The sequence below is a fragment of the Macrobrachium rosenbergii genome, chromosome 21 (assembly GCF_040412425.1).
Source record: "Macrobrachium rosenbergii isolate ZJJX-2024 chromosome 21, ASM4041242v1, whole genome shotgun sequence".
Classification (NCBI taxonomy): Eukaryota; Metazoa; Arthropoda; class Malacostraca; order Decapoda; family Palaemonidae; genus Macrobrachium; species Macrobrachium rosenbergii.
This window is the reverse complement of record NC_089761.1, coordinates 22,730,644-22,750,343: the sequence shown is the minus strand read 5'-3', so window position 1 is coordinate 22,750,343 and position 19,700 is coordinate 22,730,644. Positions and strand designations below refer to the sequence as shown.

At 36.5% G+C, this 19,700-nt stretch overlaps 1 protein-coding gene across 9 annotated transcripts in view; it reads left to right on the top strand.

Annotated features, from left to right (window-relative positions):
- The window catches only part of LOC136849810 (cell adhesion molecule Dscam2-like), a 427,710-nt gene that overhangs the window by 323,267 nt on the left and 84,743 nt on the right, over positions 1 to 19,700 (top strand). For 5 of the 9 annotated variants that reach the window (XM_067123249.1, XM_067123244.1, XM_067123243.1 and 2 more), the window contains exons 13-16: positions 3,940 to 4,101; positions 9,871 to 10,203; positions 14,141 to 14,275; positions 18,151 to 18,324. In XM_067123249.1, the coding sequence (XP_066979350.1) occupies positions 3,940 to 4,101; positions 9,871 to 10,203; positions 14,141 to 14,275; positions 18,151 to 18,324 (804 nt within the window). Of the gene's footprint in view, positions 1 to 3,939; positions 4,102 to 9,870; positions 10,204 to 10,625; positions 10,914 to 14,140; positions 14,276 to 18,150; positions 18,325 to 19,700 lie in introns of all 9 variants that reach the window. The other 4 variants (XM_067123251.1, XM_067123246.1, XM_067123245.1 and 1 more) reach the window with 1 other exon arrangement.

Here is a 19,700-nt window from a genome sequence, read left to right as displayed (position 1 = left end):
TAATAGTGATATCGTGAAATTTTCTTTTTCTTCCTTGTCAGGTCATAATAGTGACAACGTGAAATTTTCTAACCTCTGACGCAGGCTGATTGGGCGCCATAGAACACCATAAATCTACATCAGAAGATTCTCTTACCGTAAAGGTCACAAATTAGTTCACATAATCCCGCGCGTAATTATTTAATGATTAGGTAATAACATTTTTCCACAGAGCGTACTACATGTGGCAATTTATTGCCATTCCTGTGTGAGGTCATTCATCAGTGGGCACCCTGTGGCTTTATTCCAGCCCATCAGTCACGTCATAGTGACGTCATAATCCTGTTATAATAAGATCATGAGATATAGCAATGTAGTTTACTACGCGGAGTTAGCCATTATCTCTCCCAACAGAATACTTACGGTCCTTTCACATTAACGGTTACTGACAAGAAAATTTTCCTCTCTGTCATTCTCCTCCTCTCTCTCTCCCATATATATATATATATATATATATATATATATATATATATATATATATATATATATATATATACATACACACACGCCTGTTTGATTTCTTTTCAGAAGCAAATTCTCTCTCTCTCTCTCTCTCTCTCTCTCTCTCTCTCTCTCTCTCTCTCTCCATATATATACACACACACACGCACACCTCAGTGTGCTTTCTTTTCCGAGACCAATTTGTCTCCCTCCTTGGAGCGCGGGAGCTGCCTCGGCCTTTCCAATTATAACAAATTGGGCATCATAAAAAAAAATATCCTCCCGCTAACCAAACACGCTTTGTTGCGACATGGCATTAATGCTCCAGCTTTCAGCATTGAGTTTTGTGTTGGTGTTTACATTCATACCATTATTTTATAATATTATTATTATTATTATTATTATTATTATTATATATATATATATATATATATATATATATATATATATATATATATTTATATATATATATATATATATATATATATATATATATATTTAAATTCAAAAATAAGACATATATAGATACATATTCATATTATGTACACATATGTACGAGTATATTGTGTATGTGCGTGCTCACATAGATATGGAAACAAGTTTCTTTATCTCTCTCTCCACAAACACAAGCACACTCATTTTCACGTGTCCTATTTATGATGTGTACATTTCTAGCAGCTTGAACAGGGGTATTTTTTAAAGTACCGCAAAAAGCACAGCTCAGTTTAGTTTACAAGGAAATACTTATCTTCAACACTCCCTTGAAAATACACAAAGCGCACGTGCGCGCGCATATAGTAATGACGGAACGACACAAACTCACACAGTAACATATAATGTGAACTGCGTTCTCCCGGCTTAAGCCAAGAGGAGGGAGAGATGTTTTGAGTTCTGTACGAAGAAAATGACTTCAAGTGAGAACAGGAGGGGGGAGGGATGCCTGTGTATCCCTGGGGCACGTTAAGGAACAAGCAAAGGCCGTCGTCACCGGCACTTTTTTTTTACTTATGTATTTGATAGTTTCGTGGGCTTAGCCTTGTCAATTTCCCTTACTTTTTTTCAAATACAAATAAATTGTATATCTAATCTTTTTGGGGATTTCCGTGCTGCTTATATTAGTGTAATGGATATCAAGAATATTTCGCATTTGGAGACATGTATATATGCATGTATGTTTGCAATTGATAAAGCTACTCTGAGGCTATTTGAAGGCTAGAGTTTGTTATGAACAAGACGATTACAGCCCCACACCCAGTGCAATATTTCACACAGAATTTATGTCCATTGAATGTACCGAACACAGTAACAACGTATGTAAATTCATAGATCTGGATTTGTGTCTCTTTCCTGGGCAAAGTAACCTAAATCAGAATTTATCCGAACCGAACTTTGCTATTTATAAATCACAATAATTTGTACGTTCATCAAATTGAATATTGACGGACATTATATAATGCAAGGGGTCACTTACTTTATGTCTCTTGGGGAGGGGTGCCCCCACCCCCTCCTTAATAGGAAGTCGATGTGGGACTTTAAAGACCTCCACCTCCTCCTCCACCTTTCGGCCTTCCATTAATGACATATTATACCGATAATGTACGGGATAGCATAGTCCCAGTCTGCGGTTCTCTTTCTGTCAATCTCTTTGACGGATACCTGTCAATATTTCGAGGTATTCAAGGGGGAAGGTTGAGGAAGGGGAACAAGCGGAGAGAGAGAGAGAGAGAGAGAGAGAGAGAGAGAGAGAGAGAGAGAGAGAGAGAGAGTAGTGGATATGAAGATAAATATACCGTTCAACTAGGGAGAGAGAGAAAAGTGAGAAATACTGATGGTAGGTCAGTAGAGAGAGAGAGAGAGAGAGAGAGATAGAAGGAAAGAAATATGGTATAATTTTGATGAAGCTGAAAGAGATAGAAGATAACGTGATATAAAGATAAAAATAAAGTGCAAGGAGAGAGAGAGAGAGAGTAGGGGATATGGAGATGAATATACCGTTCCAGTAGGGAGAGAGAAAAAAGAGAAATACTGATGGTAGGTCAGTAGAGAGAGAGAGAGAGAGAGAGAGATGGAAGGAAAATATGGTATAAAAGAGAGAGAAACTGGGAAGGGAGATAATTGGTCATATATATGGACATAAAGTATAAGCGAAGTGGATTTAGAGATTGCCATACTCTGCAAGAATTCATATTATAATACTGTTCTTGAAGTATGTCATTATGTTTCTTGAAAAACACAGCGACTTCTCTAATTGAAGTAATTAAAGAATAAATTATGCCATTAATTTATGAAACAGCAATAGACGTTAATTGGCAGCTTAGCATTTTTACAAATATTGCGGACGTTCTCTCCTGGTAACAATTTGCCAAACTTGTTTTCTTGTCATCGTTAATTACTTGGCATAGAATGGAATTCTGGACGAAAAAAAAAATAATTATGAAAATAAATATTCCAGGCGGGGCATTCTAATAAAAATGTCACGATAAGAGCCTGAAAAAACTGGCATGGTTCCCAGGGCGTTATTTTTTTCGTCTCTTTCTTTCCTTTTTTATAGAAAATAAAGGGTTATATTCCGAGGAAATTAAAACGTATCATATCACAGGCAGCGCACGTCACACTGGTGCCGGGAACGGAAGCTGGAATCGTCGTACCGCGCCATTAGCGAGGGACTAAGTAGGGAACAGCATGCTCAGATAAGCTCCTAAGTAGCTTTCAAATGAGACGTTGTTTCCTTTTCTGCAGAAGGGACAGTGATAAGGGTAGAGATGAGAGGAAGAGATTAATCCTTTATTTGTATTTTTAGTTTTCTATTTGTTTTTATGTACTTTGGCCCCTTGCGTTCTGGATGAGAGTTCGTACAAAACTTTTCAAGTAAATGTTTCAGGCCACTCCAGTTTTGGTACCCACCAGCGTTGGTGGTGGTCCAGTAGTTAGCATTTTTCTCCCATTACGGTAACAGACCAAACCGTCCGAAGTTTTTTTTTTTTCTTATAGATAAAGAGGTTCACGCTCCACGATGAACAGTTGGATCCATATAGGCTACATGGAAATGCAATAGGTTCGAATTTATAGTTAAAATGTTTATCTTGTAAATTATGCATTAGATGTTTTATGACCAGAGAGTTCTGTTTTTTTTTTTTTTTTTGGTTACAGATTATGGTTTAATCCCCCCTCAAATCCAGTGAATGTTTGATATACAAAGTTACTATAATGTACTCTTTTCATTGAAACATCCTAACGTAGCCAAGGAGGATACTCAACATTAAATTAAATTTGTCCATTTCATAATTCATTTTATTTAGAGCTTACAATTTCAGAGAATCTCGCCCCCAACTTTCAGGAAAACATTGAACTCCCTCCGGGCCCTACCTGGTCAATCGTGTAAGTCGCCAGAGGATATCAAATAAAATGACTAAAGTTTCATATCAAAAGATTTATTTGGTCCTGCTTACTTCCTTGCAGAGGGCATAGCCTTGACAGCCAGCCTCGGACGGCGCGTCGAGACCGACGGGACTCTGATCATAGAGACCGTGAAGAGACCAGACGACGTCGGCATCTATACGTGTTCGGCGTCCAAGAACCAAGGGCGGACGGCGACGGGTTCCGTACAAGTATCCGTATTAGGTGAGTTTTGTAGGGTTGTGATCGCTTCGGTGTATTTATAAGTATTAATCTTTGGAAACTAGTAGTTCTTTTAAATTAGTGTGTAGTGATATAAACTTGATATGATACTGAAAAATTCTCAAGAAGATTGAGTCACATTGTGTGTGTATGTATTATTTGAGTATTAAACTAACTATATATATATATATATATATATATATATATATATATATATATATATATATATATATATATGTATGTATATATACATATTGATATTGTGTATGTATATTATACGTCTTACTTTTGAATGGCAACTTTCTGACCTTTTAATTGTTACGTTGAAGCTGTACTTTCAATACGTAATACCGATTAGGCAATGGGAAGTGTTTTCCAAGATAAAAAAAAATAGTGGAATAATATAAATTCAAGGAAATAAGAATCTAGAGATCTGGGATAAAAGGAGATTTAAGACCAATTCTGATAGGGTTTTAAGTGATATGGATGCATAATTTATGTAAGTGATGTTGGGAGGGAAGGGTGAGGTCTTTATGTTGATATCATAGGCTGTTTTCTTTTTTTTATGTTGTTAGAGTTAGGCTGGGACTGGGGAGGTTGAATGTCCTCAAAGTGGGCAAACATGGATGAGGTTTAATATTGTATGATGTGGTTGAGTGGGTGTTTTAGATGGAGAGAATTTGTGATAGTTATGTGAATTAAAAGCAGTTTTTTTTTTCGAGACCATTTTCAGTATATGGTCATTACTATACAATATCTACCCTTTTCAAATTTATATCATTACTAATTTTTTTGTTTTATTTAACTCACTTTCGGGTGATCATTTTACTTTTACCTTGCTTAATAAGATCGGTATTTTCCGAGCTCTCTCTTAATTTACGCTCACTTCACGTTTAATATCTGCAACAGGGAACGATTTATCTCCGAGATTAATTAGTTTAATTTTAGACAGCTGCAAAAGATTTACCGTGAAGAGATTACCTCTGCATATATAAGCTGGTGTGCATAAATATGTCTGCTGTGTATGTATGAAAATTTAATTGTATATGTGTTATATACATTGTAGTAAGCTCGTGTTGATTACTTGGAGTGAAAGGAGACGTCGCAATATTACCGTAAAATTTCTTAAGATTAAAGCATAATTATGTGCAACACGTTAAAAACACGCACACATGTTTTTTAAAGTGCTCCGAAATTTCTAAGGTACAAGACATTATTTGGCACTTTTAATTTTCAGTTCAAAATTTCGTATGGGTGTAGTTGATATTTGTATAGACAGAATGCGTGTGTCTACGCGCGTGCGTGCATTTACACTCGCCTGTGCATGCACAACACATACACACATATATATATGTATATATATATACATATATGCATATTGTACAGCATTACAATAGTATATACATATACATACATATATATATATATATATATATATATATATATATATATATATATAATGTGCATGTACGTATGTATGTAGAGAGATATACATGTATATATATATATATGTATATATATATATATATATATATATATATATATATATATATATATATATATATATATATACATGAGTGCAAAGACATGACAGGCAGTATCCAGAGAGAAATGAACACCATAACATATGAGGTTTTGATTACCGCCATTATGAACCGGCCACGCTTCTCAACGTTCATCAGCTGATAATGACCGTTCTTAACGACCACCCTCCCCTCCTCCCCTCCCCTTCCTCCCTTCCCCCTCCTCCCGTCACTTGACTCGCCTGGCACTGTCCGTTCTAAATGGTCCTCCTCTAACGGGGGTCGTCGTTTCTAGTGCCGTATCTCGAAGTGCCGGATTTTGGCCCTGTTCCAGAAATTCTGAGTAAATATCATTGGGTACAATTCCTTCTGCATTTATGCAGTAGTCCGTAGTCGAGAGCTGGATGGGGGAATTGTGGGACGGTTAGAAACTGCCGAAGGATTTTTTAAATCGTATTTTTGCTCTCAAGGGTTTCTCTCAATTTTAGAGGTGGTATTATTATTATTATTATTATTATTATTATTATTATTATTATTATTATTATTGACATAGATACATTTAGAAACAGGGTTAGAAACACGGAAAGGATTTTTAAATCATATTTTTGCTCTCGAGGGTTTCTCTCAATTTTAGAGATGGTATTATTATTATTATTATTATTATTATTGTTATTATTATTATTATTATTGACAGATGCATTTACTATAACATGCACACGCTCGTGCTTGCTAGTAGTTATAATGATAACATTTCATTATGTATATTTTTAATTTTTTTATAGTAAACAAATGCTTTATATCGATACAGTTTAATCATACACACGTTTCTTTAGAAAGATGATCAAGATAATTATAGCTATTATTTTTATGGTCATCATTTTTGTCACTATTGTACAAAATCCTTTTAGAAACCTAAAAGTAATACTCATGGCAGCCAATATCTTAGATACGAGCTGCTTATCTTTCCCCCTGAGATGACTTGGCCACCGACCTTTCGTCAGTTTAAGGGAATTGAAAGTCTTATTAAGTATAGATAATAATGAAAGACTGTTCACCCCGTAGGGTGGTAGTGCCGTCAGTGCACCCCATGCGGTGCACTGTAGCATAACTTAGGGTTCTTTGCAGCGTGCCTTTGGTCCCTAGCTGCAACCCCTTTCGTTCCTTTTACTGTACCTCCTTTCATATTCTTCTTCCGTCTTACTTTCCACCCTCTCCTAGCAATTGATTCATAGTGCAACTGCGAGGTTTTCCTCCTGTTACACCTTTCAGACTTTTACTGTCAGTTTCCGTTTCAGCGCTGAATGATCTCATAGGTCCCAGTGCTTGTCCTTTAGCCTAAATTCTATATTCAGCCCAATTCAGAGACTGTTTGGTAACCTTTTTCAGTATCATATAGGACAGTTCCTTACTTTAGAAAGCACTCTAGAGTTTAAAATTGATCCTACTTTTAATAAAAGTTATAGATTAATGAAACGACTGGGTTTAGAATATAGAGATTTCTAGTCTTTAGATTTAAAAGCATCCGGACTTCCTTAGAAATCGTTAGGCTTGGATATTTTAATTTGGAAAAATATATAGTAGAAGTATAAAGATGATGAAGTTGTAGCATCTTCTTCCCTGATAACTTAGGCTTGTAATGTCATATCATTAATTCCATTAGATTTTATCGTCTTTCATATATTACTGCGCATTTAACATTTTCGACAGTAATGATAAAGAGCTTCATTGATAATTGGGACAGAGTTGAATATATTGGATCATTATGCGATGAAATGCACCTACGTGAACTGTAAGGGACGGATGATGAAATAAGTCGTATTTCATTCATTCATTCATTATTACTATTATTATTATTATTATTATTATTATTATTATTATTATTATTATTATTATTATTATTATTATTATTATTATTATAAAGGAAATAGGGTAGTTTTTATGGGACAAACCGAAGAAACGTGGACTGCAGTGGAACCTTCCACAATTTAAACTGCCTTTTTGTAGGAAATGTAAGGAACAGCGCAGTGGATATATTGATAATAGCTTAAATATAGACAAAAAATTAGTATAATAAAACATTATGTCGGATACCCAAACTAAGGAACATGAAACCCAGGCAATGGAAGGCCATGGTCCCTCTGCAGTGCACCATTGTGCACAAAGGAAGTGCTTCACAGTGCACAAGACTTCCAGCTTACACACACACATATACACATACATACAACACACACACACACACACACACATTACACACACATATATATATATATATATATATATATATATATATATATATATATATATATATATATATATATATATGTATATGCATACGTACACGTTTTTGTTCAAAGGAAAACCTTCCTTGCTCGGACATAATTTCCTTCCAACCTTCCTTGCTCAGACATAATTTCCTTCCAACCTTCCTTGCTCGGACATAATTTCCTTCCAACCTTCCTTGCTCAGACATAATTTCCTTCCTAAGTGTTCATTATCAGCCTGATGCGCATAGCTTTTGAGAATCATCTTCTATATATACTACTGCCGAACCTCATATTTCAGGTGACGTTCATTGCTTGACTTCTTTGAAAATGTTCATCTGAATGTGTGTCGCTAATTTATGTAATTATAGTGTAATTGTTTTTATGTACATACACACACACACACACACACACACACACACACATATATATATATATATATATATATATATATATATATATATATATATATATATATATATATATATATATATATATATATATATATTATATATATATATATATATATATATATATATATATATATATTGGTGTGGTATGTGTTTGTTTTGTACACTTATTTGTGTACATGGTTTTATCATTACGTGAAATATTAATTGCGCTAATTTATTGTAGGAGTCAAACTAGTTTTAATCCAAATTTTCTTCTGAATGTGTGTCACTAATTTATCTAATTATAATGTATATATGTGTGTGTGTTTGTGCGTGCGCTTGTTTTTGTATGTGTTCTTATTTATGTACATTGTTATATCATTAAGTGAAATATTAACTGCGTTAATTTATTGTAGGAATTCGAACAATTTTAAACCCATCATCACATCACATTAAGTCGATTGTAAGGCTGTAATATTATACTTACCCTTTCAGTTTTTCAAGCCTTCAATGACTTTCCAGATAATCTTTTTCGTAGCTTTTCCAGAGCTGACCGACGTAAAAAAAAAAAAGGTCATACCCATAAAATATTTTGAAGATGACCCCAAATTGCTGAAATCTTATATGCTGTTTATGCCCTTAACTGTGGATTGTGCTCTCATTTTCTCTCGTGTTGCCAGGTTACGAAAGATTCTCTTTCTGTTATTAACCTTTGGCAATAGAGATGTAAATTATTTAGTTAATTTCTGAGGATGTGATGTAAATTCTGTATTTAATCTTTGGTAATGAAGATTTCAATTATGTAATTAACCTCTGCGAGTGAAATTGCCCATTCTGTTATTAATCTTATGGGGGATGCAGTTGTAAACTCTGTAATTGACCTGTGAGGATGACGATGAAAAATTCTGTAATTAATCCTCGGTAATGAAGAAAGTAAATCTGTAATTAACCTTTGCGGTAACGTGTTAACTCTTTAATCAACTTATGGCCATGAAATGGCTTTGTCTTCTTGGAAAATTCTGCGGTAATCCCAGCCTCTCATCAACTGACTATTTTAGAACAACTTTCATATTTTTAAGAAAACCAAACTTCTCTCTGCTTTTTAACTTTACTCCTTATTAAAAAGCCAAGTTTTACATTACTGTATTAAAAAGCCAAATTTTTCACTACTGTTACCATTGCTGTTACCATTAAAATATATAACCACAAAACTTTTTTCACATCTACAGGGGTAAAATACATTTGATAATTTTTTTTCTTTAGTTTCTCATCATAAGAATGGAGAGTAATTCGAGTTTATGTGCTTAAAGGTAATTTTAAGTAATATGATATAATAGGATTTGATAGAAGTAATATTTGCTGTCACAGTTTCATTCAAGATTAAGATTGCAAACAGTTCACCTCTAACATCAAGTGTTAGTATCTGCTTTATGGTACATTTTTAATTCCTAAAATTATTTAACCTGTCCCATCGCAGGTATGTAAGTCATGCAATCACACAGAAAAAAACAACAGGTAAGCACCAGATAAAACAACTACAACTCTCAATTTTTTTCCCCCAACTAATTAATGTTTAACCCCACCCGTGTCCTCTAGTTCCCCCCAAGCTTAGCCCATTCGTGGCCAACGGTTTGGTGAATGCCGGGGAACGGGTGACCATTACCTGCACCGTCTCCCGCGGGGACGAGCCGCTGACCTTCCGTTGGCTGTGGGATGGGTCCCCCCTGCCTCTCGGGGGCGTTGGAGGAGGGGGAGGAGGAGGAGGAGGAGGAGGTCACGGGGGCAGCGGCCTGACGGTGATGACAATGAACGCTTTCAACTCTGTGCTCAGCATCGAGAGTGTGCAAAGACACCACGGGGGAGATTACAGCTGCGTCGTCACCAATGATGCAGCCTCTGCCAGCATCACCTACACGCTAACTGTCCACGGTACACTACATGCTCCATCCCGCCCTTATCATAACACGCCCCTCTTCTCCCCCCTGACCCCCCCCCTTCTGGTATCCTTCCCTGTTTAAAAAGAAAGGGTAGGTTATGCAAGCCTTCCCCAACCCCCCTTGGCACGTCTTTTAAAATCTTTTATTATATCTTCGTGGGAATCCTGCTGGTCTCCCCCAATCCTCCTAACTGTTCCTCCATCACTCCTTTCCAGTCCCCATGCCGTCAGTCTCCTTTCCCCTCATCCTTCATCCTATCCGAACCTCCCCTAGTGTGTCTATCCCCCAACCACCAAATTTCCGTCCACTCCTCTCCACTTTTTCTTATTATTTTTATCTTTTTTCTCGTCTCTTCGATATGTGTGTGATGAACGAAATCCTAACTTTAGTGTTTTTTATCTGCCCCCTTTACAGTTCCCCCTCGTATTGAACCTTTTTCGTTCCAAGATGGTTTGTCCGAAGGCATGCGAACCCGTGTGGTTTGTGGAGTCAATCAGGGGGATTCCCCATTAAAACTGGAATGGCTGAAGGACGGGCGGCCTCTCTCCTTGGGAGGGCCGCCCGATATACAGGTGAAGGTCATAGATGAATTCTCAAGTGTCCTTGCCATGACTTTGACGGCGGCGCACTCAGGGCGCTATACTTGCAGGGCGCACAATGAGGCCGCCGTGGTTCGCTTCACTGCCTCCCTCAGCGTCCACGGTAAGGTAGTCGGCGGTCTACAGCCTCCACACAGCAATCGCACAGCACCCACCAAAAAAAAAAATATATGATTAAAGATAAAAAAAAAGTAATAGCACATCTCACGTAGCGTAGCCAAGGTAACGTTCTCTATCTCACACCGAGTTTCACCGCCCACCAACCAAACCACAGCACCTGCGTAGCTACGCCTTGCCACTGCAACGACCATTTCCTACTAATACTACTACTACTATTAATACCATTACTACTACTACTACTACCACCACTACTGCTGCTGCTGCTGCGTTATATCAGCATCTACGTTATATAACTCACGCTCTGTAGGATATGCATGTCTCTTGTTTTTTTTCCTCTCTCTGTTCCTCTTGTCTCCCACCATGTGCATGTCTCTCCTTCCTCATGAATTCCTCCCGAGTTTTATTTGAATATTCTCTGTTCCTTCCCACCGTAGAGCATGGTCTGTTTCCCGTTTGGAACGATGGATAATGGTTTCCTAGTGGATTTCATAAAACAATAAATATCTCCAGTTATTTCCTTGTTATGTTTAATGGAAATTATTTGTTCTTGTAATTGGTATGCACCAGGTGAAGCATTATCCATCAGCTGCATGAAGTTAGTAATAAGATTAGCTTTAGTGTCTTTTGATAAGATGATATTGTTATATTTAAGGGAATTTCTAGCTTCCCTGAACACTAATAAAACATTTTACCTTTCAATGCAGGTCCAGCCTTGAAAAAACATAATTTTAAGAATTCTTAAACCCGTTTTAGTAGATGAAAATGTTTTCGGAATCAAGAATTTGAAGTGAATCATTTTTAAACATGAAATATGAGTTTCAGTCGCGAATCGGCCTTATGTGGTTTACGTTAGCGTCAGTGAGAGACAAGGAGTAAGGTGTTTTATGCCCTTTTAGTTATAATCACAATTCTTGATGATAAAATATGAAAACAGTTTACAAAATACGAATCAGCAATCACAAATTGGTGTGATTCTATTGAAAAGTTATTTACAACGGATATGTAGTGCTCTTTACATTCAAGATTTGCGGCAAATGATTTAATACCAGTGGTGTTTCGGAAGGTGGTGTCTCGATCAAGATTTCTTTAATTTTTCAAGAAGAAAATAATCAAAACACGATATGATTCTCGAGATCTTGCTGCTAAACTTTGCCCCGAGTAGCCATTATTAGCTCATGCGTATATTTTCTTGCTCGTGTGGTATCGCCTTAACGAAAGTTTTTAATTACTGACAATAGGAGGAACTGCCAATTACTCGCATCAATGTCCTCGTCATTAAAGGAGAGAGTGATTGAATCTCGGCAGTAAGTCTGATTGTAATGTTGGTGCAGAGCGGGTATATGACTTGCATATTCATCTCGTACCAAATATCAGCAATTATCTTCATGTAAATTACTTCAAGATCCTGATAAAACATCGTGAGATGATCACACAGATCGCCCACGATTCTGATTATCATAAGCTGACGTTGGTTCCTTTTAACTCTGGAATGCATAACCTTTAACCTAAACATTTTGGTGGATAATGGTGACCTTCATACTCACTACTTGGCAGGTAATCGCAGCACACGTGTGGTTATTGATCAAACGAATTCGTGTCAGTGATTTGTTTGATAATTTTAACCTTCGTCCTCACCTCTTGCTCGGCGAGTGAAGACCATCTGTTGATACCGATCACAGGAACTTGCAACTCTTTCATAAATAAACGTATACTGCCGGACTCGGTTTTACGCCTTTGTAGAAGCTGATCTTATCCTTTATTTAATGATGTGCGGTATTTTCGGTATCCAACGAACTATGTTATTTTCATTAATTTCGTTAACCAACGAACTTTGTTATTCTTATCATAGATATCTGCAGTCAGTATTGGAATCATGATACGTTTTAGACAACATTTGTGTTTCTCATGTCGTAATTTCTCCAATGCTACATGTTGAATCTTTATGATATTCTGTATAGTTTTGTAACTTTTACGATTTTCATTGTGAAACGTGCATATTTGTATGTAATTTGTATTTTACATAATTTTCAGACACGAAATGGTTTACGTAGACGATGTTATCGTCACTGACGTTTCAGTTGAACGAAGCTCCCGGATGTCCCTCCTTTTTTTTTTTTTTATGACAGTGAACCACTCGATGTGTTTCACAGCAATGTTCTATACGTCTTGTATGTTCAATTATTTGATGTGGCATAAAACCTAATGTATTGTCGCCTTTTCGGTGTGGTCTTTTGGCACTCGGTTTTGAAAAGTTCTTATGAATTTTATTTATTTATTTATTTAAATGTTAGTCCATTACGAGGTGCAACATTCGATATCTTATGGGCTGAAACTGCTCTTTGGTAAATCAGTTAGTCTTCACAGGATATTAACCTAATTTTCCCTTGGGCATATCGAATTTTGTACGCTCGTAATTATTTTGTACACTGTTTAACCATAAGACTATCATTTAGTCTATTAATGCGGTGCTTGTAAAGTGAATCATATGGTGTTTGTGCCTTTTTTTTTTTTTTTTTTTTTTTTTTTAACAACACATGTATCGAAGAGCGATCCCTATTAAGAAAGAGCTATAATGATGGAATCAACAAAAGGCGTAAGCCCAAAGGGCGGCTCGAATGACATCCTCCGCTTATACGGTTTGCCGTCATTGTGTTTTTCGACAGAATACGGAAACGGCAAAGAATCTGACATTGTTCGTAGCAAGTCCTAGCCTCCACCGTGTTAGACGGGTGCAGTGGAATCATTGCTTCGTGAGTTTATTCACTGAATATCAGGTTTCATGAAATGTTGCGACTTTGTTGTTTGTATTGTAGGTATGGTTGTTTCGGTACTAATGAAGTGACTTGTGCTGTTTACTTGTCAGGTTTAAAGGGATGTAATTAAAGTTTTTATTTACAGCAAACTTGATTTCGTACTTGGACATGGCGGGTATTCATTTGAACCGGTCATCGCGTTCACTGATTCGCAATATACGTCTTCTGTCGGAATATACACGCTTTTATCTACTACCTAAAAATACACGCTTTTATCTACTGCCTAAAAATTCAAATTTTCAACCGTCTTTCGCCCACGTTCCAGTCGTTTATTTCCTCAAGTTATTACTTAATATTATAATATGTTAGCTCATTGACAGGACTTCTTTCCTGTTTTGGTGCAGAGGACCCTAGAATCCCTTCCTGTGTTCTGACCTTTATCCCTCTGCCACTTCAGTGCCTCCCACGTGGGTGCTGGAACCTATGGACGCCCGAGTGAGCCGGGGTCACGCCCTCATGATAGACTGCGTCGCCCGAGGCCACCCGGATCCAAGTGTCACTTGGAAGAAGAAGATTGACGATGACCCAAACAGTAAGTAATCCATTTGCTGAGGTGACCTTTTCTATTTTCTGATATCGAGAACGGCATTTCATATTACAGTAAGTTTTGAACCTTCCGCATTGTTGAGGTCCTCTATGGAAGCAATAACTTTATCCACAGCGAATTTGTGTTGTTTGAACTTTTGAGTATATATATATATATATATATATATATATATATATATATATATATATATATATATATATATATATATATATATATATATATATATATACTGTATATATATCACATACTCCAAAACATTCGCTGTCTAGAAAGTTACTGCTTTCACAAAGGACCTTAATAATACTTAAGATACAAAGGAGGAGATTCTTTATTTCCGAGCTTTGACAGGTACATCTACCTCCATCTTCAGTATATATATACGTTTGTTTTTCTGTGTGACTCTATATAATGGGTATATATGGATGTATGTCTGCCGTGTGAAAATTAATGATTGCACGTACATACTTGAAAAAGTATGCATTTTATAACATAAAGCCGTTTCATCTAGGAAAAGATATGACATTGATCATTGCCACAGTTAATCTTAAGTGCTGAGTCATGGATGAATCCTCTGTGAAGAAAACTTCCACAACAGTCTCCGCTTCATACACTTACATAGGAGGCTCATCAGCAGAACGTAGAATCCTCCTGCACACACTACGCTATTTCCCTCCTATCTTGCAAACTCTCTATCGTCTCCTGGAAGTTGAGTTCTCTCCTTTTCAATAATCCTTCTACTCTATCTCTTCCTCCCCTTCTAGGTCTTCCTCTTCTTCCATTTCTAGGTCTTCCTCCTCTTCCATTTCTAGGTCTTCCTCTTCTTACCCCTCAACGCTTACTGCGTAAACAGTTCATCTCTACAGCTTCCACCTTTTGTTTTCCATTCGCATTCAACATCCACACTTCACTTGTACAGAGAAGAGTTGTTCAACAGTGCCTTTATCCATTCTAACTTGTGTTCCAGAGTTACTTTAGGCTTCCGCACAATCCTATGCACTGATTTTTCTGCCTTTCTTTCTTTCCTTACCTCTCATCCTACCATCATTTGAAAGCTTTACTCCCAGATGATATACTGCTTCCATTTTCTCCACCGTCTATTATAATATTCACTGCTCCATCAGTTCAGAGTTCCCAATTACTCTCATAAACTTACTCATGCCCACGTTTACTCTCATCTTCCTCATCTCAAATCCACTGTCAGCACAGTACAAATACACACAAACACGCACACACACATATGTGTGTGTGTGTATATATATATATATATATATATATATATATATATATATATATATATATATATATATATTCTTTGTCACATACACGAAGATATCAACTTGTATCTCTGTTTGATAACTAAGTGGTCAATAGTCACTGTATATTATGGTTTCTAAACCAGGCAGCGGTTCGAATCTCATTGGTGACGAAACGCTTTTCAATTATAATTCCCCTTTGGTGTCAGTCATTCCTGAGATGTAGTGAACTGGATATTAAACGATTTTTGCGGCTCAGTATTTGTGAATGTATATGTATATATGCATATATGTGTGTGTGTGTGTGTATAGGGCTACTGTGATAGATAACTGCTATTACCACAAGCCATATAACCACTAAATATATTTAGATGTTTGTCAAGGGCATGGGGAAGTATTCCATGCCCTGACGAATCTTACGGGGCGCATTATGAGAGGCGCATTTAATTTTGCCCTGTGAATGATAGGAGCTGGCGGGCGTGTCATTTGATTATTGGTTCACTGAGGGAGAGGTTTTCCTCCCCGGAGTACGATGCAATCCCGCAATAAACGCGATATTGGAAGTGGTGATTAATTTCAAATCCCTTTCAATTAAAGCAACACTTATTAAACTTTTAATCTGATCAAACAAATGCATGCTCGCGTCTGTGCACCCGGACAGGGCCGTCAGTCTGAGCTCCAGCATGCAAGCGCATCTCATGCATTATTATTAATAAAGCTGGTTAAACTAATGAGCTGGTCAGTTCGAAAGCAGTGCGGTCCACGCCCTTCCTTTTCCTTAGAGGGGCAAGCACGAAGGGTAATTTAGTGGCGGTGAAGTAATAACCCTCCTCATTTATTATTTACCATAGGAATCGATATAGTCTCCTCCTCCCCCTCCCCCTCTTCCTCCTCCTCCTTCTTCTCGCTTCTTTCTTTCTAATTCTTCAATTCATTCCTCACGTGTAATGTCTGTACTTCGTCTCAGTATCTTTTATTTTATTTATGAATTCAGAGATTTAATTGACTGCATTGAAAATTGGCAGACATTATATGCATGGGTATTAACCGAATTTATGCAGTCAACTTGGGGTCAGAATGTTCAGTGTCTGAATTTTTGGAGCTCAAAATAATGATTCCACGAAAATTATGTATTTCACATTCGAAATGAGGTTGTTCACCCCATATCCTTCTCTGTCTTAGCTCTGACCTGCACTGCTAACTACCAGGTACATAATTCAATGCTGAGGTCAGGGTAATGACACTGGAATCCTAAAGGACGTGCCGAAAACTCTCTGCTGTGGCTGTGAATCGATTTGCTTGAAAGAAATAAATTTCTCTGTTGGAGTACTGATGAATGTGACCCGTAATTAACTCAGAAGTATTGATTTCCTCGTGCAAAGACGAGATGTTATGAAACTTGTTGCAAATATGCAGTGCAGAATGGGCTTATGACAAATAAGCTTAGTACATGTGCAGCCAAAGTCTGCTGGAAAAATATTACATTGATTGATTTGTCTGTAATTAAGAGTTACATCATGATTACAAGTCTTAATTATTTATATTGTAAAACTTTTACTTGAAACATGCTCTTCATGTATGCAAATCAAATCACTTTTAACTATAGTTGAAAGTCATTGACATTTTTACAGTTACACATTTAAGATTACGTTGATCATGCTAAAAGAGACAAGAAAAAGTTCAGCTTTCGTTTTTGAAAAATATTGATGATTTTTTTTCTCATCTGACATCTCACCATTTTACCCAGCAACAAAAGATTCAGCTGATTGGCTTCGCGTCCTCTTTCTCTTTTCCCAACCTCCCCCATTTTCCTCTTTTATCTCTCCCAATCCCTGTCGTACAACGACTTTCATATTATCTTTTTGCACGGTGTGCCTGTACAAAAAGAAAGAAAGAAAAAGAAAGCATGAATGGTTGGCATTCTAATCATTATTGACGGAAGCCCCCGCCCACCCCCAGAAAAAAAATGATAATGATTATAAAAAAAAAAAAAAGGAAGCCTGGTTGGATGAGGAGCATTCTACTAATTATTGGCCGATGGCTCAGCAAGATCTCGTTTCCTTTTTAATCAATTCTTTGGTTGCTTAATGAAGGCATTGATCTAATGAGTGCGACACAAATGCAGATTTAATTACTCGTTAGTCAGGGTTTTAGAGAGAGAGAGAGAGAGAGAGAGAGAGAGAGAGAGAGAGAGAGAGAGAGAGAAAGTTTACTTGTGGTTCTAATATTAGGCTATGTCACAAAACATTTACATGTGAAATTTAATATAAATATAAATATATATATATATATATATATATATATATATATATATATATATATATATATATATATATATATATATATATATATACTGTATATATAATATATATATATGTGTGTGTATGTGTCTGTGTGTGTGTGCGCGCGCATTTTTCCTCTCTTGACGCATCTTCCAAGAAGCCCAGAGAAGATGCAGACTTATACATTAATAGAATTTGGTAGATGAGTCCTGTAGCAATGGTTTTTCATCAACTTCGAAAGAACAAAGAAGTAGTACAAAGTCTATTTAACTGTTCAGAGAAATGACAATTTCTCTGGTCTCATGTGCAGTATTTCATTTCTCAGGTTCAGGCGCCGATGCCTTTCGAAGCGTGGAGATGGTGAGCCCAAGAGTAGTGCAGCAGTCCAATGGGTCTCTGTACATTGCCCGAGCCGAGCCAGATCACGCTGGCACCTATCTCTGTCACGCTGCCAATTCGGTGACTAATCTCTCCAAGACCATCACTGTGGCTGTGAATTGTAAGTACATAACGAAAGCAACGTCTTCTCTGTTAACTTGTATGTTTGTTTATTTTCGATCCTTGCATATAATTATTTTTTGTGCTTGTTTTTACATATATAGTTAATAAATTGGCAGAGTGCCGGTTTGTACAGTAGTGTAGGCTTTTGATTACAAACTCATCATTTCTATTTTTTTTTTTTTTTTTTTTTTGTAAAGCCAACTTATGACTTTAATTTCCTGCCACCACTCTTTGTCATATGGTAATGGTTTAGTCAGATTTAAGCTCTTTGTACCAAACACTTCCTTCAGTTGCGTCGACATGCATAATTTTCTGCTCGTGCTTCATTGTAACGCATTGGCATCCACTTTCCGCTGCAAGTTTCCAAACACTGACTTTTGGGGCGGGGATGCTAGCCACACACCATTCTTGTACAGATTGTCACGAGAGTTACAGATTATGTCCCATTGACGTCTGGCTTTTGAATTGGTGGCCATCGATCTTATTGCTTATTATATTCTCTTTTGCTTAAATTCACCGAGCGAGAGATTAGCTACTAATGCAATTAACGTTGCTCAGAAAAATTTTAAGCTCTGTAAATTTAATCATATCCCTTTTGCCTTTAGGAATTTTATCCCGGGGCTGCAAGCACATATATACATTCTCATATACATATGTATGTATGTATGTATATGTGTATATATATATATATATATATATATATATATATATATATATATATATATATATATATATATATATATATATATATATATATATATATATATATATATACTGTATATATATATGTGTGTGTGCGCGCGCACGCGTTTGGGATTTGTGTCATCGTCTAGTTTCTTTCTTAGTTTGCCTCTTACCTTCATGACATAAGTTTAGGTAATAGCCCATTCATATGACAAGTTACATCCATTTGAATATAATCTTAATTCGTCGTTTTCTCAGCTTCCACGTTCAGCCTTAAACATTTCGCTGCATTAGGTATTGGATTTCCAATATTGCATACCACAACCTGCAATTGTCCCTTGCAATCATAGCAATGTGCCTGTCGCTCACCTGTCAATTTCCGTCAGTCCTTGCTAATAGCCAGTGAGGTTAGATAATGTTACTGTCGACCAGATTGTGAGGAATTTCAGAATAGCCTCTGGCATCCCACTTTATTCTCTTAATGACGTCTTTCTTTTCCAAATTTGCATTATACAATTCATTAATCTTTTATGAGACTTATTATCGTGAATATTTGATTAAGCATTTATCGCGAATAGTAAGACAATGCTCGTGACATTTACATTAGATATGTTATTCATTTGAATCCTGACTGTTGTTTAATATTTTATTGGTATTCTGTCACGATTTATTTGAATAAATAAATATCTC